This window comes from Centruroides vittatus, unplaced genomic scaffold (assembly GCF_030686945.1).
Source record: "Centruroides vittatus isolate TY-2023 unplaced genomic scaffold, ASM3068694v2 contig_3255, whole genome shotgun sequence".
Taxonomy (NCBI): domain Eukaryota; kingdom Metazoa; phylum Arthropoda; class Arachnida; order Scorpiones; family Buthidae; genus Centruroides; species Centruroides vittatus.
This window is the reverse complement of record NW_027122088.1, coordinates 292,494-318,751: the sequence shown is the minus strand read 5'-3', so window position 1 is coordinate 318,751 and position 26,258 is coordinate 292,494. Positions and strand designations below refer to the sequence as shown.

At 31.3% G+C, this 26,258-nt stretch overlaps 1 protein-coding gene and 1 long non-coding RNA gene across 3 annotated transcripts in view; one reads left to right on the top strand and one right to left on the bottom strand.

The window, feature by feature from the left end:
- Window positions 1-24,633, top strand: part of Rrp40 (exosome complex component Rrp40) — a 59,138-nt gene extending 34,505 nt beyond the window's left edge. Inside the window, exons 2-4 of the mRNA XM_067268396.1 lie at window positions 9,033-9,182; window positions 13,030-13,181; window positions 24,362-24,633. Coding sequence (XP_067124497.1) covers window positions 9,033-9,182; window positions 13,030-13,181; window positions 24,362-24,575 — 516 coding nt within the window. The 3' untranslated portion in view covers window positions 24,576-24,633. The remainder of the gene's footprint in view (window positions 1-9,032; window positions 9,183-13,029; window positions 13,182-24,361) is intronic.
- LOC136973654 (uncharacterized) lies at window positions 13,970-25,770 on the bottom strand. 2 transcript variants are annotated; one of them, XR_010880523.1, is made up of 4 exons: window positions 25,653-25,770; window positions 25,442-25,566; window positions 22,913-22,995; window positions 13,970-14,101 (listed from the first exon to the last, which is right to left on the bottom strand). It is a non-coding gene; the product is annotated as an uncharacterized lncRNA (long non-coding RNA). The 2 variants fall into 2 exon arrangements; XR_010880522.1 differs by having other exon boundaries at window positions 25,442-25,751.
- Window positions 25,771-26,258: the final 488 nt, after the last annotated feature.

The following is a 26,258-nucleotide window of genomic DNA, read 5'->3' as shown; positions in this document are numbered from 1 at the left end:
TAGTATTGAAAAAATTAAAAAGTAATGGGTAAAGGAAAGCATATGTAGGCACAAGTAATAGCAAAAGGTTATAGAGATATAAATGAACTGAAGTAACATGCACACATGCAGAATTTGCAAATGATGAAAGTTTTCGAGACATTTATACTTCTCTGCACTCAAAGCTAGAACTACTTAAAATAAATAAGACAAAACCTTTCATACTTTGTTTCTAGCAGTTTAATCACTAAGTACAAACGTATTTGGCCGTTTTGAATGGCCTTTTCCAGGTGCAATAAGGTTGGTTGGAACACCAGTTAGCAGATATTTAAATGACGTTACTGTTTACAAAGGTTTCTTCTTACTGATGATGTCATTGCTAATAAAGTTTAAACAATATTGACATTGTTAATTATCTTTTGAGTTTAACCAAGATGTGCAAATGACTATTGATGATAAGATAATTGTTAAAATTGGAAAATAAAAAAATGAGATAAATTTAGAAAATGCTCGAAAGATTGCAACAGGCTCAATGAGGTGGATTAGCCTATTTAATTTAAGGGGTTATCGAGGAGTGATTGCCATGTGGTGGAGAGTGAGTCTGCATCTCTGCTGTTAATACAGTTCTCTTTGAGGGATTTTGTAAAGATTCCTATTGTTTCTATTGTTCTAAGCTTGTTATAATCAAGCATAGGTATAATAATCTTAGCCTCTTCCCATTTGGCCATTATATTTGGTTCACTTGCAAACTGGGCTAGAGTGGAATTTTGTACTTAGGGACAAGGACGTACTTAGGACTTTAGTACTTTAGGGTGGAAGGTTTGTACTTAGTAATTAAACTGCTAGAAACAAAGTGTGAAAGGTTTTGTCTTACTTGTTTTTGAGGCAGATGTGAATAGAGAATGCAGTAGTGATAGTTATTTAAAAGACATAATTGAGCTTTATTTACAGTATTTTTGAAAAATGACATAAGAAATTTAACAGTATTTTTTTAATTCTTTTTCACTTAACAAATTTGTATAAGTTAAGATTGGTTAAACAAATATAGTATACAGTACTCCTGACTATTCTGACTAATCATTGGTAAAGGCGATATGGATAATCTGCAAGTCTGTTTTAATGAAACTAATCAATTTTTCTTTTATTTAGTTTTTAATTTCATATTAAATTTAACATTGTATTTTATTCATAATATAAGAACTACTTTTTTGAGAGTGATGATTAATTAATTAATTAATAAGCTTAAGATGTGATAAGAGTTGAATAAAACTTTTGATGCAAACAGAAAATTCATAAAAATTTATTGAACTAGCACCTTGCAGTTCACTATCAATTTCTTGTATTATTTACCAAGAATGACAGATGGTTGCCAGTTGTATAGTGGCATAAAACATCATTAATTTTACTGTATTAATGACTTATTGATAAGGAAATGATGTAAAATTGTTTGAAGAAAATATTTTGAAACTTCTTTAATTAAAAAAAAAAATACAGCATATACATAGGAAAAGCTGCATTGTTTAAGAATCAACTGCACTTATTGTACTTGTTAGGCCATTTAATTTATGCCTTGATATTGTGAAACATAACATTTTAAATAACAAACACAGATATTTTTTTTTCTTTTAATGCTAATATTTGTATTGCTGACATAAATTTTTATTGGGATGCAAGTATGTGCAGATAATCTGCACAAGGATAATCAAGTATACTCTATGCCAGGGATGTCCAGTCTGTGGGCTGCACTGCAGCCCATTTAATATTTTTATGCAGCCCACTGCACCCTAAATTTTTTTAGGTATACAGTAGAGCATCGATTATCCGACTTAATTGGGGACTGGGGTTGGTCGGATAACTGAAAAGTCGGATAACCGAAAAGTATGAAAAAATACATTATTAGTATAGTGTATCAGGCCTAGTTTAAATACTAGCCTCCCTTTCATGGTCAAGCCAGTGCTGCCAGCTAAAACATGCAAAAATTTAACAAAAATAATATTAAAGTAGCCAACACATAACCAAATATTGTAGCGCCACATCACTAGCATACATTTGAATTTGCCAACTAGAACGCGGTCGGTTAACCGATAAGTCGGTTAATCGGGGGTCGGATAATCGATGCTCTACTGTATTTTCATTTATTTTGGTAAAGTATGTCATAAAAATTATTCTTGTTTTACTGGATATACTTTGATGTTGTAATGGTGTAATTGGTGCTAGAAAATTGTTTTATCTAGAAGACTGTTATGCATGTGGGGTAGTACATATTGTTGTGAACAATTCTTTTCATGCATGAAACACATCAAAACTGCTGAAAGAAATAGGTTGAGTGATTCCCATTTAACTAAAATTCTTAGAATTAAGACTAGTACCATAAAAGCAAATATTTACAGTATTATAAAAGGAAGGCAATGTCAAAAATTGCATTGAATTTATTTTTATTTTGTGTGAGTATAATTTATTTTTTTACTGTCAATAATACACTATTTTTTGTAATTATCAAATTTTAATAACAAATATTTATATTCACATTTTGAACTTTTTAAAAGCATATATTTATATAAAGTATGTTTGTGACCTGCTGAATATCTCTAAATTTCTAATTCGGCCCAGTAGGAGAAAAGGTTGGAACAACCTTGCTGTATGCCATAAATTTAGAAGTTTGCAGTACTATTATTTTATTTAGTGCTTTTAAGGTATGCTTCCATCTTCAGAATCTACATAAAATATAAAATAAACTCTAACTGGAAAACATTAAGTAGAGAAGTCTACAAATCAGATTTTTATGAAGTCTGGGTATTAAAAACTGTATTTTAGTTTTTAATATGCAAACTTTGTAGAACACAAGTTAAAAACTTATATCAAGAGATGTCTTTGTTTATATATAGAAGAAAAATTTATGTTGAAGTTTTGGGATGTATATCTATCGTTGACAAAACAACATATAGGAAAAGTTGCAAGTTATATTCTAAATACAATTTGCATTTGGTACCAAAATCCAATTGGTTTGTTGGAATCATGTAGACATTTCTGAAAAGCTTATCAAGAAAGGGAATAGGCATTGCAAATACAGGGTGTATCAGAAGGTAAATACTTTGAGAGGTGAATATAAGAAGTAGTATAAATAAAAAAAATCTCTCTGAACATATGGTTTATTAATGCTAACAAAGATACAGTGATATAAATGTTTCACAATTTGACATATAAAGTGTTAATGCACCATCTTTGGCAGCAGCATTTATTAGATCATGAATGTAAGAAAGCAGGTTCATGTATATCTGTTTTTACTTTGACCTCCTGAAACCTATAAACATTGCAAACTCAAATATTAAACCTAACTACAATTTATGCCATCTATTTTCCAGTGTAATTGTCTCTACAGACCTCTGCTCATTGGTGATACAGTAAACCATATCTTTCAATTAAATTCCTTAAGAAACTTTTATACTAGTCTGCCAGAGTTAACTGCACTCAATAGGCATTTCATAAACAGGAACCCAAGAGAATGTAATAAGCCATTATCCAGGAATTAAATTAATGATGTACAGTTAGATACTGAAACCATTATCTTTACCAAATGTTCCAATTTTGAATATGCAGAGCAAGTGTCTAAAATAAGTATTATTTTACAATTGTTGTCCAGGCCAACAGAGTCATAGTGAGTTCTTGCTTTAAGAACAAAATATTTTTCAATCTGTTCATCAAAATGTTTGTTGTAATCCTCCCTTCTTTCTGGAACAATAACACAAACTTCTTACAGATATATTGCTGTCAACTTTTTTGTAGAAGTTCAACTTTATCTGTAATGGACAATATATTGTGTTTGTTCTTTACATCATAGAAAACACTTCCTTTATGCATTGGAACTATGACTAGGAATAAATGTTAGCAGGTTATGTCGGAATTAGAGGTGGAACCAAATTAGCGGTGACCGGATTAGTGATGGTGTACATGTATTGTTAATCTTCAGATTATTTGATCAGATATTTTAATACATTAATTTATACATCATTACTCATCAAAATATTAATTAACTTTATAATCAAAGTTATCATAATATACACTATGAAGTTTCTAAGCTTTTTGTTTTGTTTAATTAAATTATATTTAATATCTTTGCTTTTACTTTTAATTGTGATTTATAAAACGTCAAAAATATATAATCTTTTAATAAAGAACACAATTGAGATGTGGAAAACCAATTGATTTGCAATTGGAAATTGATGAAATTTGCAGGATAAATAAACATTAGTAATTAGAATATCCAGTGACGTATAATATAAACGTTGCATATTACAAATTATGTAATAGAATAATAATTAAAGAAAGTAAATTTATTTAGATCTGTATGTTAACATATTTGTGGCAATACAGAGCTGAAATTGGAGGTATAAAGACAATTTATATCAGCTTTTCTATAAAATAAAGTAATATAGGACTATATGAATATTTAAATTCTTATAAGGAAGCCTAACTCTGCTGGCCAAATGGAAAAAATAATGTAAGAACGTTGTCACATTTTATAAACATTCCAAAGCCCGATGTTTTAGTAATATATCAAACAACTACCAGATTTAATCTGGTAACTTTACTGTGACTATTTTTAATTAAATTCTAAATAATTTGTTTGGTATCTAGTACCAAATTATTTAGAATTAAATTAATAATAATAGCAGTAAAGTAGTCTGATTTAATCTGGCAGTTGTTTGGCATATTATCACATTTTGATTAACTTTTTATCTGCTATTTTCAATTCATTAATTTTATTTTTAAATATAGAATATCCTTTAAAATACTATTTGCGTATCATAATATTTTGTTTTTGTAAAATCATATTGTATGAGTGTTTCCCAATCTGTGTGCCATAGAAATATTAAATATTTCTTATAATTTTGTATAAGCTCTTTTTAAAATTTCATTTATCACTTATCTTTTTATCGCTAACCCAACTAAAGGGAGAAGGTGATATTCACTAAAATGCCGATTGTTGAAAAATTTGCATGCATCTGTGCATATGCCCACATATCAACTAGAGCTTTTATAAACATTGTGGCTTACAAGCTTAAAGGCTGATACTAGCTCTTCACACATTGATTCAAATAGTCTTTTTATTTTTATAGTGTATTTGTAAAATTGTGAGTTTTTGTATTGGTAAATTTAACTTCCACGTGATCAAAACTTTTTAAAATCAGCTGTAATTTATTTTAAAAAGTTATTGTGTGTTGCAGGAATCTAATTAAATTCAACGTGTGTTGCTAATCCAAAAACATTGTGAAAAACTGGTATAAGATATAACTTATATTATCGTTTATTTAATAGTTCTTACTGAAGTGCAAATTCTTTATATATTTCTGACTTTTCTAAGAATTATCTGAATTCCTCTCATTTACTGACAGTTTCTGAAAGGATAATAAATGAAGAAATTACCATAGAAATTAATAAAATTTACAGCAGCATGTTTATACATAAATAAATATTAATAAATATAATTCTAAAAATAAAATATTCTCAGAACAATTTTTTGAGTAAAAACACTTTCTTCACCGACTTTGAGTAAATTGTGACAAGACAGTTAACAATCAAAAAAGTTAAACATTTACAGTGGAACCTTGCTTAACCACTAAATAACCGTTTAATTTAAAAAAAAAGGAATACATGAATGTATATTGGGTTATATTGACTTAACCTATCTATCTAGCGGTCACAAGAGAGAGTTTACAATTGTTCGCGAGTCAGGAAATACCTGCATTGATGGTGATGTTTCTTGATTTGGATTTCATGAGGACTCAGAGGTCTGGGGTCTTGAGGTTGTCCGGATTTGGATCATTCGGGACAGGTCTGGATCGATCTGGAAAAGTTGTTCTTCTAGGCACGGTTGAGGGTAATGTGAAAATTCAATAAAATATGATTGGCACTGACACGGGAAAATTTCGATGACTAATCCTAGAGGAACTGGCGACGACTGCAACTATCGAGGGACTGGCAATGACTGCCTGACTGCCCATTTGGTATTATTTTAAAATGATGAAATCCGGACAGCAAGTCAGAAGGTTACATGAAAGTGTCTTTATTGATGCTGAGAACTTAAAAGAGGATATACTCCCAGGTGGCAAAGTTGACAGATAGTTGATAAAGTTGATGTTACAACGTTAAATTGTTTATGTTGAAGTCCAGATTCTTGCATATACATACATGTTTTACAGAGTTAAGTATAGAGTATAATTAAAAGTTTTGACTTCTTAAATAAATAAGATAATTGTTTTGGCTTCTTTATATACAAATTTACAATCTTTAACTCTGGTATAGTATTTTAAAGATAATAGTTTTTGATGAGACTGTCTCGTTTCTAAAATCATGCTACTGTCAACTGCTGGACACCTTAGAGGTATGAAGGAGTACGTGTCAGGAGTTGTAATTTAGCACAGAGTATTTAGTGCCCAAATCATGCACACACAAAATAAACCAGACTTGTAGGTAGTCAGGGGACCAAGAACCAGGTCAAAATAAAATACAAAAAGCTGAGACTGTTTCTACAAACAGGCGTGAGTGCAAGATTTGTGCATGCATTGCTCGCACTCTCTGAGACAGTCTTGTCCCAGGAATGGCTTTGCCATTTTACTTGTATACAAATAGTCTACTATTAAGCTATTATTAATTATTATTATAGTATTTTAAACTGTACATTTCTTCTGCAGTTAGCCTACTATTCAGGGACAGCTATTTTCTTTGAACATAATTATTTGATGTCTATTATTAAATATATTTAAATATTTATGAAAGTTTACTTTTTAAGCAAATTATATTTGAAATAGCAACTGATAGCAAGTTTGTTACTTTATATACCAGTAATAAGAAAATAATTAAAAAATACACCTACTGTATTGTACTGTACATTAATGGAATATGAAATATAAAATTCACAAAGTTTGTTTATTAAATAAATGAGTGTGTTACTACCTACTGTAGTTTACAGTATTTATTTTACATTGTATCCCAAAGATTTCAGAAATCCTTGAATTTGCCTACTATTCCAATAAAACCAGGAAATTTATTACATGATATATATATAAATTACTAAATTTCCAATATCTTCTAATAAATGACATAGAGATAAATAGCAAGAATTTGCAAGTCAACATTATTTTTGATGATTATGCAATAATATGTTGTTATAAAAACACACAGTTATGTTAAATATTATCAAGTTTTACTTTTATTTGAAAATCAGTTACAGCTACTGTTGAATAAATAAGAAATGTATATCTTTAATTACGATTTATCAAAAAGAAAATAAAGTTATCAAAAAGGAAAGAAAACCTGAACTCCAATTTTCAATATCACATTAAATGGGTGCTCAGTATTAACAATTCACATATTAAACATTCAATCATGGATTAAAGGTCATTGAGATATAATGATATTTTCTCTCTCATTTTGAGAAGTATGCAATCATACACAACATTGCCTCTGATTTAAAATTGAGGTAGTAAATGACGTGATTAAACTTTTACAAAACTCAATGCAAGCATATTGTCATAGGGGAGACAAAAGGTCATAAGCAAGAGGAGAAAAGACCATTTATCTCTTTGCTTACTTGTGGTACAAGTTCTTTTTTTTTTTTTTTCTTTTGTGAATGAGGATCTTCTGATTTGTTAACTTGACAAATTTAAGAAGTACAACAATTAAATAAAAGGACAAGAAACTCTGAACAAACACACAGGATCTTCCGAATTTGCTCAAACCAATGTATTATTTAAAGTATTTCTATAAAAGGGAAAGCTTTGAGCTTTTCCTTGTATAAAAATATTTTAAATAATGCTGCTAAATTGCACATATGACATTTTGCCCATATAACCAAAAGGTTAGATGTGTGATGAAAGTATCTCCATGCATGTGTAAAGGTTTTCAAAGAATGTATGATATTTTGCTGATTATGCATTGTCCAATAGTGGTTTTATCATGCCAATAAAGTGATTTGTACAGACTTGGCACTTATAACCTTATTCATCTCTAGTGATTACTGTATTATGTTAATTATTATTTGAGAAATTAATCAATAGGGAAACTGTTAATGATATGTGTATAAGTTTCATCTCCTTTCTTCATTCAAATGTTTTGTCATCTATTACCTCTAGGAAGTGCCATAAATGGAAATGGCAACTTTGCAATAGAAAGAGTATTATGTACAGTAATATTCCAAATTACGTAACACATGACTTATGTAAATTTGCTGTTATGTAAAATCAATTCTTTTATACAAAAAAAGAATTCTGTATTTATTATGTGTGTACTGTACACATATTATTAAGTTATTAATTACATAGTTACACTTAAGCAATTTATAAATTCAACTTATATAAAATTTGAGTTATGTAAAGGTCTACGGTCCACATTACTTATGTAACTTGGGGTATGCATTATCATGAAAAGGTATAGTATTTTTTATTGAAATGAGAAAAAACATTATGATTGTTATCTAAAAATAAATACGTAAGCATATTTATTATTTCAGTTGGTAATGTTCACTGTATTTTTTACCAAAAGTTATTTAAATAAAATTAGTGCCATTCATTTAAAGTAGAATAATCAAAAATTTCATTTGGACTGTTTTACTGATGAATCTTCCTTAATTTTAAACATATCGAAAAGTATCTGCTACTATCATCAGATAGCCATTATAAGTATAGTACTATGGCTCTACTATCTGTCTGGCTGGCAACGGTTGTGGAAATAAATGTTATGTCAGCATTTTAATATTGTTATAAAAAAAAAATTAATCTAACATTTGCAAGTCAAAAACTCACATTTAAAAAAAAATTAAAGCTGTTCCTATTTAATAAGTTTAAGTGTAAAAAGAATACATATTTTCTGCATCCTGCAAAAAAGAGCACTGTAAGCCTAACTTATGTTATTCTAAAAGACAGAAGTACTGTACATTATAATGCTATATATGAGTTTGTGAAATTAATACTCTTATTAATTTTAAATTAAGCATTTAAAATACAATACTAAGTAACTTATTTAAAAATTAATTCTATGTAAAATTATCATTTTAGTATATACCAGCCAGAGGCGAAGCCGTTATAGGCATCGTTATTTCTAAAGGTAACGAGAGTGTCCGAGTCGACCTGGGAAGCAGTGAACCAGCCACACTGTCTCTGTTTTCCTTCGAGGGTGTGTCGAGAAGAAATCTGCCAATTGTTCAGGTATGTTAAATTTCTGTATTAGTCAAAAAGACCCAATTTGTTTTGTGTATAAAATATAATTTAGAGTTGAAATATGCACTTGATTACACAAGATCCCTTTACCTCTATACAAGAAAATAAATTTATTTGCTTATTAGATAAAGAATTCTCTTTATGCAAGGAGATTATATGAAGAAATACTACAGAAATTTATTAGTTGTCAAGTTGAATTTTGGCTATATTAAGTCTTAAATGAAAATTTTGAGAAACTACTTTAGTTCACAATACTTCCATATGAAGATCAAAGAAGTTGTGCTCAAATTATAATTGATTTTAATTATATTGTAATCTAAAGCATTTGTTCATATTATTCAATGAATTTTTTTACAAAAAAGAATTAACAAAACAAAAATAACGAAGTTCAAATTGAACTAACTTGCAGCATTTGGCATTTCTCTTCTTTTTCTCAGGCCATTTTATGATAGATTTTTGTTTGAATGAAAATAAAGTACCTTTTATAAGGACAAATCCTTCATAAAATTTTCACAAGGAAATACTTTGATTTATTTACAGTACAGAATACAAGATGTGTAATTTCACACACGATGAATATATTCCTTGTATGATCTTCTGGATTTGTTTCATCAAGCGATAAAGGACAAAAACTAAATAGCAAATAGTTCCATTAGTTTAAATTTAGTTAGTAAGAGAGTGTGATTTGGAAATTTTGATGACCAATTGAACTATAGAAATTAATACAATATAAGTCATACTCAGTAACAGAATATATTTTTATTTGTGTAACAGCCTATGAGAGCATCTTGGTGTTTAAGCAATCCAGTTGTTCACAGTAGAGTTCTTTCATGACAATGATGTTGGTTGGAAGCAGCTTCATGATGATGATGATGATGATGATGATGCCAATCTGCATATCAACCCTTTGACCCATATCCTCTAAGGATGAACTATTGTTCATCCTTAGAGGATATGGGTCAAAGGGTTCATGGATGAACAAACACCTTTGTTCATCCATGAACACTAACAAGTATTTTGCAGATGAGATCATGGCCTTTATTTTGTTCTGGCAACTTTTGAAGTGATGAAAGAACACACTCACATACTGATGCTTCTATTTCCAATGAAGTAACAGCATGTGATGAAATGCCCTTTGGTCACTCTACTTGCATACCTACGTTGAATGTTCTAGAAAAAATTGATATGTCTAAATTTCATCTTTATAAACTGATAGAAATATAAATGCATTGACAGTGTTCTTAGTCTTTCCTCAGGCGCCAAAATTATCTGGAATACCTCTGCAGTAGTTAGTACACTGTATGAGGTCTGTTCAAAAAGTTCTTGAAGTTTATTTATTACAAAAAAATACTTCACTTACAGTTTATTGGTCAGGGTTCCCTTCAAAGTAGTCTCTTCCCCAATGTATACACTTATCCCAATGGTGTTGAAACAGTCCTGGAACGTTTCTTCCAGAATGCTCATAAGCTCCTCTGTCAAATTTTTCTCTCGGTCTGGAATGGTGGCAAATCTTTTTCCTTTGAGGTGGGTTTTTTAGTTTTGGGGAACAGGAAAAAGTCGTAGGGTGGGTGGGGAAGCACAGCGGTCTTGTTTTTGGCCAAAAACCCATGAGTTCTGAGGGACGAATTAGCTGGTGCTAGGGATCCCGGTTGTTATTTTAACCCGGGAAATTCTCATCCTGGGGAATCCCGCAAATTTCTTAAAAGTTCACTTTTTTCTTATTTTGTTTTAAGGTTGAGGAAATTTTGCAAATAGAAAGTATAACTAACTCATAAACTGTCAGAATACATTTGTATTTATTAATTTTAAACCTACTTATTAGTTTTTTAAATTTTTGCTTGTTATGGCATGTCACAAATGGTCAATAATCAATACATAGCTTATTTGTGGCAGGACTCTGAAAATTCTTTACTTGTCAGAACCTGTAATATCTGAAATAATTGTGCTTAGGCTGTCTTAATTTTTAACCATGCCCAGTAGCTTCAATAACTGCGTAACGCCAGGTTGTGCAAATTGGGCAAGGATACAAACGAGTACAAAGTCTGCAAGTATGAAATTTTTCCTCATAAACCTGATTATTAAAGCCAAACGAATTACCAAATTATTGGGCTATAAGCTCAATGCCGCTATTAAAGTATCCGAAGTAGACAAATCAAGAATACTAGAGAGCAAAAGAAGTACTGCAATCTTGAAAATGAACTAGAAATCTTCCAGGCTACAGGTGAAAAATCACATCTGTCTTCTCTTAAATGCATTAAAAATGACTCCACTCGCATCAATTGAATCGGAAAGGGCATTCTTGGTAGCGGGACTTTTCATTACTAAAATAAGATTGAGTGATGGGAGTATTGACCATTTTTGCTTTTTAAAATCTTAAAACATAATACAAAATATTATTATAAATTTTTTATAGTATTTAAAAAACAAAAGTTAGATTAAACTTCTAACTTAAAAGGTAAGTTCATTTTTTTTTAAATTTTCAACTCAATTCAAAGCATTATTATTATTGTTTGCAATTTTCACAAATTGAAAAAATTTATGTAATTCAAATGGTAATTTTTAATATATATCTTACACTGCATTATTAATATGATTTTGGAGGTTGCAGAACATATTAAATTACTTTAAAAAATGAAATGATTATATCATTTGATTTCATGATATTTTGTATTTATCTTGTCATGGTGAAAAAACCACTTGCCGCTCCTCTAAAGTTTGGGCCATTTTCACCTGATTCTGTCTCTTAGGTGTTTTATAACCCCAGGTAGTACTCTCATGTTGACTGTCTGGCCTGTAGGTAGATATTCGTAATGTGCAACCCCCTTTGCATAAAAAAAAAACAGTCAACATCACCTTAATACTTGAGCGAACTTGTCAAGCTTTTTTGGGACAGGGAGATGTTTCATTCACCCATTGTGAAGATTGGATATGACATTGAAACAAAAGTGCATAAACCCATGATTTATCACCTGTTATGATCCTGGACAAGAAGGTTTCATCCTCTTCAGCTTGATCAAACAGTTCCTGACAGACTTGAACTTGATGTTGTTTCTGGTCTGCTGTCATCAGGCATGAATTTGGCAGCAACTCGAGACATCCTCAATTTTTCAGTCAGGATTTCATAGCACAAGCCAATCGAGAAGCCACATTCTTCTGCAAGTTTCCTGACAGTCAAATGTTGATTTGCATGAACAAGATCGTTCACTTTCTTGATGTGGGGGTTGTCAATGTTGATGGTCATCCAGAATGCTTGTCATTTTCTACTGATTACCCGGTTCATAAAGGGATGGCAAACTACTCATAACATTCAGTACATTTTATAGCTTGGTAATCTACTCAAAAGTTTCTATGAAGTTCCCAAGTTTCACATAGAATTTCACAGAACAATGCTGCTCCTTCAAAGAGCTCATTTCTGCAGATATGATTTTTTGCCGAACCCCACAAACACCCCTTCACATAAATGCCCGTAACTAATCACCAAAACAAGATATCAACAAACAGAATGAAGGAGGTTACTTGGGAGGTTTTTGCAGACAATGCCTCCAAGTGGATTAAAAAATAGTGGATTTATACAATAAATACTGAACAGATTTAACTGTGTCAAGAAAATCTGTTCAGTTGTCATAGACAACTTTTTCAGAAAAGAATATCTGACAGTCAGCATTAAGGTACTGTACTGTACTGTACATCTTATACTTGAGTAAATATGGTATTTCATTTTTTACAGGATTTTCAATTTAAATAATTAACTGTTGGATCTTAACTCAATAAACAAAAATTATGATTTCTGTCAATTTGACAATCTTGAAACTTAAAATATAAATTTTTCTTTCAGGTCGGAGATGTCGTCTATGCAAAAGTTTTGGTGGCAAACAAAGACATGGAACCTGAAATAATTTGCATAGACAGCCACGGAAAGAAGGCAGGACTTGGTGTGCTGCCCGACCGAGGATTTGTCTTTACTGTTTCTTTGGATGTAGTCAGAAAGTGAGTATTATGATTTGATGCTTTTATATCAATTAAACTTTCATTTACATATTCAGCTGGTAGATATTTAACACACAAATTCGACATTCAGATATAATTTATAAAACATTATTACAAATGAAAAAGCATCTAATTCCTGTCCCGCTCACCTTTATGCTGGGGTAATTTTTATTTTAACACATACAAAATGTTTTCTGCTGTATTCATGAGCTCCTTGTCAGGTGGTTCTATTAGTTTTAGAATACCACAAGATTCTTGAATGTTTTCAGATTTTGACCCCCCCCCATTTTTATGTATTTCTCAATGCTTTGACATTCAAGGACCCCCCAAAAAACTCTTTAAAATGTGTGTTGGCATCTATTTTGCATTATATGTGTAAGGATTACTTTTGTATATGGGAAATTGATGCTATTAAATTTTGGTAATTAAAGGTCAAGAGGATCAGATTCCCTTAATTATCATAAGAGATTGGTGACATCTCTTAATAAACCCAACAATATTAAATTAGAAAAGATATCAGATATTCTTAAATTTCTCTGATTCATTGCTGGGAAAGTTACAAAAGAAAGGCTGACAATGACTCATGCTTAACTATTTTTTTTTTATTTGCTCCAGAAGATATAATTTTGAATTAAACTATATCTAAAAAAAATCTCCTTTATTAATGCTATTTGCTTCTAGTATATGACCAATATAGATTAACTAGGGCATATTTCATCAGATTTGTAATTAACTTATTTAAAAATTTGTATCTCACATTTAACTATTAGAATGGATAAATATCCAGATTTATACTTAATATCAGAAATTTATTTCTTTCTCCATAGATGGCAATACATTCTCCTTTTTTCTGAAACTTACTTCTTCACTATCAGATGAAATTTCTATATAGCTGATGCTTATATTCCAAGTGAAGTAAGCTCTCTGAAAAATCAAAAGATTAAATTATTAGTTGAGAGTTTAAAGCAATTTCTAGTTTTTATATTTGACTTGCTACTAGTACTTCAATCATTTATAACAAGTAAAATTTTCAGTAGACAGGACTGTATATTTTTAATTGGAGAGTGTCAGATATAATTATAGTTATGTATGCTGGCTGTTCAAAACCTTTGAAAATAGCAATAATTTTAATAACATAAGTTCTAAACCAAACAGAAATTCTGTAACAAGATTGGCAGTTAGCAAACATAACTCTTTCATTCAACATGATAGAGCAATCTGTTGTGGAATTTCAAATGACACATTTGACTTCATTGGACAAGTATGCGTGTATGTCCAAGATAAGAAAAGGAAATAAAATTAACTCTTTAGCTGAATTCAGTTATTTTGTGTTTAAAGGGATAGTAGTTTCACTGATTTTGCTATACAGAATTCCCTTTAGCCTGAGAAGTAAAAATAATTTTGTCTCCAAGTACATAGGAAGAAGAAATTTTCACAGTTTAGTGCTTTGGGCCTTAAGTTTCATGAAGCTAGCTCAAGGTAATGGCTTTAGGCATGCTAAAGATTCTGTGGTCTTAGCCTAAACTAAAGTTATTAATCAAAATGCTGTTGACAATGAGTCCTGTCTGCCAGTGTCTCCCTCATTACAATACATATGCAGGGAAAATACAAGTAAAGTAGTGGTGGTAAAATGCAGCTTTGCTGTACACTTATCTTTGTTGCACTGCTAAATTATCCATCTATTTGTATGGAGGCTTTAAGGCCATCTACAGAAACCAGAATTATTCTGATATATTTTGTAAAATTTGACATAATTTTTTTCATAGTCAATGAAATATTCATATACACCTTGGCACCAGAGAATATTTTGCCATACACCAAACTGAGTGCATTCCCATCTTATCTTTTGGTATATAATTCTCAGAAGCTCTTAAAGGCATATAATATTAGATTGATTGTTCAATATTCTCTGCTGCAAATGGTATTTGGTTTCTTTGGTAGGTCAATAAAGGTGGAATGATACCAGTATTATATATATGATTGAAGAAGATGTAAATATCTTCTATGCTCTTTTCCCCATATCCTTGGGAGATTCAGCATGGATAGTCTTCGCTACTGGTTCTTCCCATTTGGTCAATGTTGATGGTCACTCCATTGTAGGATGCTCAACAGGTGCATCATCTTTCCATTCATCATGGAATAGATCTTTGAAGTACAGCTCCTGTGTCTATAGTTTTTTTATATCTAAAACCAATTTACCAATTTCACTGACATACTTCTAGTCATACCATTTTTTTATTGAGGTTGAATTTGTCATGTTTCTTCTCCTGTCTGTCTATTTCCTTATATTTTCTACCATCCACAACTCTTTCCTTTTTTTATTTTGTTATTTATTTTTGTGTCGTGTCCTAATATTTTCTGTTTAGCTCTTATGGACAAAAGGAGAAAAAACGTTTCTTACAGAAATGGACAAGATTTAGGAAAAGAAGGCCATAGTTGACTGAAGAGAGTTGGTGTTTTAGGTGTCTCTCAGTTGTTTCTGTTATTTTTTGATAGCTTTTGAATCTTTCAATACCATTTGAGTGGTGATTCAGATTTTTTGTGATTGCACTCATCAATAAATTGTGGTCAGACTAATAAGAACTGTGAATGCCTACACTCTTGAGTCCTTTGTTAATTGATTTGACAAGTCTATCACCTCTTGTATTTCAATTTCTCAAGCTATATTCTCCTGTAATGTCCATTTTCACTGCCTTTTCACATTTTTGAACACCTTCAGTAGGAATTTATTTTTTCATAGAAATTGTCTGTTGATGTCTAGTTTGTCCACAGTTAGTACATAAACCTGAATAAAATTGATAACAGAATTATGATGGCTCTGCTCCAGCTAGAGTATTGTATAAAATTGGTCACATCTTTGATGGATCATTCCCAGACCATGCTCATGAGTAGAGGCACTTGATTAGTGGAGTCTGTGACTGTAGTGATATTGGACCTACTCTTCCCCCATCTGCAATCTTGTCAGTCCATATCCAATCCCTTTACAAGGATAGACAAAGAGCCATAAAAAGGGGGAAAGAGGGTGGGAGGACGGTAGAGTTAGTGAAGAGAAGTGGTGGAATTTAAAAGTGGGCAAGGAAGGGTAAGAAGAGTCTCGTTACTGCATAGGATTGAGTTTCTACCATATACAATCAAGTGTGATTAAAGTATTTTTTTTGCTAAGATATTTGACTATTTCAATTTGGTACAACAAACTGGCGAGAGGGAATCTGTTAATTCAGACATACCTGATAGGATTCTCTACAGTGACTGTCTAGAATAGTTTTGGCTGAATTTGCCAGCTTTGGAACTTGGAATGAGGGTCATTGGTTCCTCTTGTGTTCATGAAAATGTTAAAGACAAACAAATTGTGCTGACCAAAAAAAAAAATTAGCTCTGCTTTGTTGTTGGAGTCAGGGTCACCATGACCGCTTTGTTTCCAGACTTGGTTTTGCTTTGAGCTTATTTGAAATTTTAACATACCACTTGTATCAGCTTTGATGTCACATGTTTAACAGTCAAGTTCTCTATCCATCTGGAAAATCAGTTATTTAAAGCTTTTTATTAACTTACTCTGTCCATCTGTCCAGGTAAAAAGTTGCAATTCATCTACTTCCCAATTTACAATCTAATTGGGAATACACATGTACAAAGTTTCAATGACAGTACATTTTTTAATAGTTTGCAAACATTTTTAACAATTACTTATTTGCAAATTTTAATGGTTTTGTTATATCACCATCCTACACATGGTCCTCCTGTTTGATTAAAACTTGCATAAATAAAGTTTACCTTTTAAAATAAAAAAAATTTACAAAGTAATTAATTTTCTTTAGTTGCATTAAGACAATAAAATAAACTGAAATACTTTCCATTTTATATTATTAGTAATTAAGAGGACTAGTCACCTTACTGGTTTAAATTTGGTATAATCTCACAGAGAAAAATATACATAAAATTAAATGCAAACTAAGAAGAATTTTGATAGTTCAGTGTTACATACATGTAGTATTTTATTTCCTACTTTTAGTTATATGTATAAAAAAAATTTTATTCTGATATATGTACTAAAAAGTAAAACATAAATTTTCTTCAGCTTTCACGAGACCAAAAATACTGTGAAAGCTGAAGAAATTAGTTTTTTTACAAATTCTGTTGATGTGTAATGACTAGCTCATAGCACTGTGAAATTAGAGGATCAAGATTAGTAGCTAACAGATTTTCATTGCCAACAGATAACAATATCACCACTTGATTCTTCTATTTCCATACCATTATTTACACCAGTGGTTCTTAACTTTTTTATACTCGCGGCTCACCAAATATTTCATAATTTTTTATGACCCAATTTTTTAAATAATAATTTATATTTGTTAAATTATCTATAATAAAAAAATCAATTTATTATTGCTTTATTTTTTTATATAATAAATGTAAATCATAACTTTATTATTTCATTATCTATTTAATAACATACAAACTTCACAATTAAACATGAAAACTCATTTTATTTTCTGTTAAAAATTAATAAGAAACATGTCGATAAATTGATCCAATGTCGATGCTAAAACTAAAACACCCACAACTTGTAAAGATTTTGCATATCTTTTGCAAAAATATTTAAATTTTCAAAGCCTACTATTAAGCCTACTATTTTTCCTAATTATTTTTAAAATTCCAAGCATTAATAGTTTCTTAGAATTATTTTGGAATAAAAGAAGTAAATACTGCAGTGTAAGTAGCATATTTGCATTTATTTCTTCTGTACTAACAAAGTTGTATGTAGAAAGAAATAAGAAAGAAATAAAAAAAACTTCATCTTTCTTATTTCACTTTTCAATACAATATTCAGTTATACATCAATTTTCTTTTTATTATATTCTGAAGGAAATTTTGCATGATTTGCAGGCTCCCTTGTTAAGAATCACTGATTTACACTATCAGCTCCATCATCCACAGTCAATCTTTGATACTGACTTTTGTATTGTTCATTCTAGCAAGGTCGTGAGAGGTCTTAACATTTGGTAGAGCAAAGAATGTTCTTGATCTTGAATGATCTTGCTGGAAAATGTGGTAGAGCAAAGAATGTTCTACCACATTTTCATTCCAGCAAGCCATCCTGTACTCATCTAGTGATAACTATAGCAAGAATATTTCATTAAGCACATACAATAAATTATTGTAACAGAGTAATCTTGTGTATAATGGTAGCTTAATGATATCAATGCTCTTATCTTTGCAATTGAAATGCTCTTCTAATGTTTTTGTGGAGTATATAGTGATTAGGGTTCCTCAAACAGGATTCCGGGATCCCAGTTGTCTTTTTAACCCGGGAAAACCCGCAAATTTCTTAAAAGTTCACTTTTTTCTTATTTTGTTTTAAGGTTGAGGAAATTTTGCAAATAGAAAGTATAACTAACTCATAGACTGTCAGAATACATTTGTATTTATTAATTTTAAACCTACTTATTAGTTTTTTAAATTTTTGCTCGTTATGGCATGTCACAAATGGTCAATAATCAATACGTAGCTTATTTGTGGCAGGACTCTCAAAATTCTTTACCAGTAATATCTGGAATAATTGTGCTTATTCTGCCTTAATTTTTAACCATGCCCAGTAGCTTCAATAACTGCGTAATGCCAAGTTGTGCAAACTGGACAAGGATACAAACGAGTACAAAATCAGCAAGTATGAAGTTTTTCTTCATAATCTGATTATTAAAGACAAACGAACTGCCAAATTATTGGGCTATGATGTTTCTATTAAAGTAGTCGAGGTAGACAAATCAAGAATACCAGAGAACAAAAGAAGTACTACATCTCAAAACGAACTAGAAATCTTTCAGGATACAGGTGAAAAACATAATATTTGTCTTCTCTTAAATGCATTAAACACGATTCCAATCACATCAATTGAATTGGAAAAGGCATTCTCGGTAGCAAAACTTTTCATTACTGAAATAAGAATTAGATTGAGTGATCGGATTACTGTATTGACCATCTTTGCTTTTTAAAATCTTAAAATATAATACAAAATATTATAAAAATTTACATTTAAAAAAATCAAAAATTACCTTTTAAGTTAAAAGTTTGATCTAAATTCATTTTTCTTTAAATTTTCAACTCAATTCAAAGTCATTTTTTGTTGTTGTATGCAGTTTCCAGCAAACTTTAATAAATTTTTTCTATTTGTGAAAATTTCTATGTAATTCAAATCTTACACAGCATTATTAATTTGATTTTGGAGATTGCAGAACGAAAAATAATTATATCATTTGATTTCATGATATTTTGTATATCTTAAAAATAATTAATTTTGTCCTGGGATTTCCGGGAAATGAGAAACCCTAATAGCGATACAGTAGCCTGTCTTTATATTGCGCTTGTTGGAAAACAAAGAAAAATGCAATTATAATCGAGTACTAAAAATTCTGGGCTTTTACATGTTATGGAATTTCTATCTTCTATTTTTTCATCAGCAACTGTTTCTGAAATAAAATAAGCTTAGTTTTTCAATACTGAAAATTACATTAATACAGTGTAAACATAAATACCATGAACATCCATTTAGCATTGTTGTTTCTTTAACAATTACTGCATTTATAAAATTAGAGAGAAAGAAATCTTTTCCTAACATTATTTTGCTTTTTAGAGAATTTTCAGTCATATTATGCAGTGAAACTTGTAAATGAGGAGACAATAAACAAACAGTTTTTAATAAGTACTGTTTTTATCAAAAGGGAAAACAAGTAGACAGGTCAATTATTTAGATCTTGACAAATTTATTGTTTCAAGGATGATGGTAGGAATAAAATACTGTATTTCAATGCCAATTGATAATTTAAAATTTGTGAACCAAAAAAAGTACAATATATTGAGGGGCCACTGTATTATGTCACAAGCATGTGGCAGTGAAAATATATGAACAAACCTTTGAATCAGCTTCTGTAAATGTACACTACAATATTGCTTGAATTTGTTCAATCCACTGCTCTTATGACAAATGTAACCTGTCACAGCATTTTTTTTTCCTTTAAACTCTGTTCTGTGGGCACTGAGAGGGCCTCTTAGCAAGCCCATAATGGGATGGCTGGATGGGCCTGACACGTCCAAACCTGAAAAATTCCTGGGGCTTTTTTGACTTACCCAGGATTGAATCTGGGTAAGTCAAAAAAGTGCATGTATCAAAGCCCACCGTAAGTTGTCACATTGACCTCTTGGCCATCCAGCCTCTTCACAGCATATAGTCATTAATGAATCAGATTACTAATAACCATCTAGGGGTACAATTGCAATGCCTGATTTGATAGTGCTTAGAAGCACATATGTACTGTACACCTGACATATTGTCACAGAAAAGAGCCAATGACAATATTAAGGGAAATTATTCAATATTATTTTTGCAATTTATAGGTGGTAAATACCCCACAGTCTGCCAACATCGTAGCTTTTACAGCAGCCAACTACACGATTATATCAATAAATACCATACTAGAAGTTGCTGTATGCTTATGGGAAAAAAACAATAGTTTTAACATGATCAGCACCATGCTCCAACTGTTCAAGGATAAAAGAAACATTTGTAACAGTTCCAGTAAACTTTATACAGGATACCTTGTGCGAGACAATGAGTTGGTCATGGCTGCTCATTTGGACATCCATCACAGGTCTTGGGTTTTGCTCTGGAAAATTTTGAAAAATCCTAAATATTTCTTATTAATAAAGTGACAGCTTAACGTGTTTGGAGTCTATGTTAGTTTTTCTTTCTAATCCTTAAACAGTATTTCACAGGTTCTGTCATGTCAAAATTTTTAAGCTTTAGTCCTCTGGAAAAGGTAGGCAATGTTGATGATGACAAGCTCTACAAAAGCAAAGCAAATTTTAAACAAAATTAATATAAGTTTTATAAATTCTTGGAATCAAGTATTTGTTCAGAAGAATTTTTTACTATAGCTTACAGTGACTGTAAATGAAAATGTTCAGTTCCCTTTTGTGCATGCATGTGGACATGCGCAATGAATGGATTGAACAGAACACAACGTCAAACACACAAGTCCTAACATAAGCACTTCACTACTATAGTGGAGCGTGCTAAAAAGTGAAGAAAGTTGCTGCACAGGATTCACAGGAGCTCAACATTTTGCTGTTTTTCCTGAAGCATGTTCTGTGATTCAACTTCATGCTGAATGAAAACCCTAGTTCACTTATTTCAACATTTTAATGAAAATATTGCCAAGTGGTGATTTTGACCCCTGGGAGGTCTTCCTGCCATTGCCAGGTTCATCAGGTAATCCCAAGCAAATGTGGAACAAGTTAAATGTTTCTATTTGATCCTGTTGTGAGGCATGCTAAATATAAATGTAATAAAAATGTTTTAAAACTTCCTGGGTTGTCAATTTCTATCTGATTCCACGTGTTTCCTACACCCTTCCTGGTAGGAACCAGTTCAACAGCATTGCTTTATAGGTTTTACCTTCACTTTCCTTCTCTGCCATCCACTATCACACTTGACAAAGTTCAGTCGTCATTCTTACAAGCTGTAAAGCTTAAATCTCTCATTATAATTAAACATCTAGTGAAATGTTAATGGGTCATATTCTGGATGTTTATCTGTCAGTTTTGCAATGTCTAATGATTAAAACTTGTTCTCTATTTCTACCAGACTCCAACAAAAAATATTTAAAACAAAATTTTTTTTTCTTAATTATCACAATAATGCAGTAAGTAGTTAATCTACCTTTTTTTGGGCATCTCTTAGAAGTACTCAGGCAACTGGAAATAATTCCAGTTGCATGCTATTTAATATACCATATTTACTTGCATAAAAGACGAAGTGTGACTTTCAAGATCAAAATAAAGAAAATTAGATATATTAATACAATTCTAATTTTACTTTGTTTAATCACAAATAAAATATCAAATGCATGTAAATGCACACATTGTCCCTCAAAAATTACTGGCATTTTAAACTTTAAGGAAAAATCTTGTAAAGCTGGACAATCAGAACCTTTTCTGCCAATTCTTAACAGTCAAATTCACTCTTTGTCAATTACACTTATGAGTTTCTCTGAAGTCTGATTTCCAAATAATAATCTGTTTTCACGTGGGAATGGATTAAAACTTATATTGGGCTCCCATGTAATTTTTGTAATTCAATTCAAAAGCTTTGCTTTTCCTATTGCTTTTCATCTTTACTCCTGACAATACACAAGAACAATTCAAACGACCCAGATAAAATACTTTTGTTTTTAAACGCCAGAAGGTGAGAATTGGGTAAAATGCGAATACGGATGCCACACAGCACCGTAGTGCTGATTTTTGGAACTTTTTCCCACATATGCAAACCAAAACGATTAATACATTACTATTACCCATTGGTTCTCTCTGCAGAAGACACTGAGAAAGGTAATTTTGCCTTTAATTTGAAAAATTGAATTATTGTGACAATGCCAGGCTGCAATTTTTAATCATATTTAATTCTAAACTTAGTCTATAAAAATTTTAAAAAAAAATGATATTAGTTAATCAGGGCCTCAAGATTAAGGAAGGATAGACAGACAACAATGGAATCTATAGAACTGCAATTTTCAAATGTCAGCCATATATTCAGTAACCAGTTTGACATTTTCCCTCCTGCTTAAAAACATATTCATAAATTTGGATTCTTATATTCTCTAAATTATGCAAATGAGATGATCATTCCTTATATATTAATTATATGCAATTTACAGTGTAGTAATATTTAAATATACTTGCTGTTCTGTGCCAAATAATGCTGTTAGCTACCTCTTTTTAAGTTGTAGGGGATGAAGTCTTTCTCCATTCATAATGGAAACTGTAAAACAATGTTAAAGAAAAAAAATCAGCTGAAAAGATTTTGGTATTTTGAAATGGAAGAAAAAAATATAATAAAATTACAATTTTGTCATCAGGAACAGAATCACAGAGGCATATACCAACAAGGATACATGGATATGTTAAAATCTGGAATTGTGGTGATTATTCTATCTCAATTGACTTTTTCTGTAGGAGGTATTTGAAGTTTAAGATTTATGAAACATTGTGCACATCACATGCATTCGGTGACAATTTATTCTTACTGTTTGTTGTTAGCCATGTATCATTGAAGAAGGTTGTCATTTTGAATATGTAAAATAAAAAGCACACCAATATTTGCATCTTAAGGGTTTAATGTTACTTGACACAACAGTGAAAACTTTAAATGCCCACCAAGTTTGGATGATCAGGTTTCACGATCAATAAATATCGTAATGCAATTACCGTATTTGCAGGTAAATTAATTTACTAAATGTTACATAGAAAGACAATCTTCACCCGTGATTACCGGTACAAATAAATTCCAATACAGCCTCTTCAACCTTAAAACTCCCGGTACATAAGACGACAGTTAACACATAAACTAACGTTTTTGATCCTCCACCGAGGTCTTCGTCAGGTTCGTTGATCATGGAATCGAACGCTTTCGAAATTTCGAAAGCGTTCGATTCTTTTCGCATTCCATGATCAACGAACCTGACGAAGACCTCGGTGGAGGATCGAAAACGTTAGTTTATGTGTTAACTGTCGTCTTATGTACCGGGAGTTTTAAGGTTGAAGAGGCTGTATTGGAATTTAAATGTTACATATATATGTGACCTAGTTTTTTGGCATTTCAATTGACAGATGACAGTGATTTCCAGTTACATAGAGAATTTGATCTGTGTGATTTGGATAATTGAGTTTCTAATGTAGATCATTTGGTCCTCTTCATAGCTATGTAAATATTGCATTCAGCTTCTCCTGCATTACACTCTTGTTATACAGTGATGCACATAGGATGCCAGTTTTTACAACCTATTTCAGTATCCCATTTGCGAGTTTGGGATTGAAGATATTACATACTGTGGTTTTTCATATCCTTGAAGCAGCTTCCATTCCCATGACCCTAAAAAGTGAACTTTGAAACATTCATAACATGAAATATATACAGTATGATGACAAAAGTCTTTGCTTCTCTAAGGAAACTGGCTGAGAGACATGCTTTCCTTACATAATTAAATTTAAACAAAATCATCCAGGCAGTGGGCATGTAAAAACATACCCAACTTCTACTTCAACCTCTTCCATTCTAATAAGATGCATTTTAGATAAAAAACTTGTTCTTTAAATAGAATTCTAATTTCCACATTATATTTTTTCAGAATATTATCACCCCAATGTGTACTTTTAAAGAAACTAGGCGAAAAAATTCCCTTCGAGATCGCAGTAGGGATGAACGGGAAGATCTGGATCTGTGCCAGGACCACCTTTAACACTATGCTGGTCTACAACTGCATCACTTTAGTCGAACACATGAACAAAGAAGAGATCGAAAATCTGTGTCAAACCGTAGCCGATAGATTTACTGCAGTTTGAATAAATATATAAAAGGTTGTATATAAGTGTAATTAAAAAAAATACTCTTAAAATCTAACTTTTGAGTAAATCTGTGTTGCATTAAGTATTCTTAAACATAAAAATTACACTTCAGCTAACATAACACCAATATATTTTTAAGGTTCTAAATAATTTACTAGTAAGCCAAACTACAATTTTACAGCTATAGAAGAGGAACAAGCCTGATTTTACTCTTCTGTTATATCCTTAAAGGTGGAAACAGTTGAAACTTTCATTATAAAACTCATCAAACTTGGTAATATTTGATGAGTTTTATAACGAAATCAATCTAATGCCGTCTACACGCATACCGGTGTGTGTATAGCCACTTAAGAATATAGAACTCGTCCAACTACATTCTTAATTCTGTTGTTCAATTTAATTGCTTTTAGTATTATAAAATTTCATTTAAGTGTAATGAGGATATCAAAGAAAAACAAAATGTAGATTGAAATTGCATCCAGATGTATTTATGACGAAGTCAATTATTTGTGTATTGATAACAGGAGGAGATTTCAAGAAATTGGGTGAAGGCATAAAGGGACACAATGCTGTAGCTTATGATATAATTACACGGGGCCAAGTTCACATATAGAATTTCCATTCTAGTAAGATCTCAGCTATTGTAACACAACTAAAAAATGACGATTCGAGGTCGTTTATTTTTGGGACCGGTCGAATTTTTGTCAGTAGAACATAAGAAAACTCGGACATATTTTAAAATCGGGGGGTAGCAACGATGGTTATGACATAGCTTTTGTGGGGATGTCATTAGAGGGGAGGTGAACGGCACGGCGGCAATAGTTTTATATAGTTCCACACAAAGGGGAAGAAACGATACTCACCTCAACCATGCAACCTTCATTGTTTCGTGACACGGTCCACATCGAAAACTTTACGCTTTCTGCATAACTGCTCTCCGTTTTTATTTACTCCCACGTTCCCTGTTGGTTTTACTAACACGCAATCGCTACAGGAAAAAGTGAACCATTTTTATTCTTGTTTTTCCTACGTTAATCACCTTCTATTGTTTATTATTATATTATTATTAATTACAGTTATAAAAATAAAATGTATGTTTTTCGGTTTCTGCGTTTTGCCCCCCTTTAAAGCCTCGTAAATAGCGCGAAGTAAGCAAGCATTCGTATAATTTCGAAATCGTCCGATAGATGGCGAGATGGCAGCCTTAGCGAAACGTGACGTCAGAAAGATGGGCCGTTAGTTTATGACATCACAAAGGGGACGTACTCTATTTTAATATATTGAAGATTACGAATTCTCGTCACCCGAAAGGAAGGTACGAGATTGGCGCGTGCAGATTTTTCACCCTCATTTAATTAACGGCGGTTAACTCGCATGATGTTCGATTTAATTAGTGTCGTAGGAATTTTTGGGTACTTAAGTGCAACCTTGTCCCGAATATTTTTGGTTTACGTTTAAAGTAACAAAAATCGGGATGTTTAATGATGCGTGCATCTCGGCGCCAAAGAGGATATTTTATCCTTGTTTGGTGCTTATTTGAGTTAGGAATTCTCAGAAAATGCCTCCAATTTTTTAATATTTGCTTAAGGGGTTCGATTTCTGATGTATGGATCATTAGAAATGGAATTTCATTAGAACAATAAATTTATTATGTTACTTCCTCGCAGCTTGATTAAACAG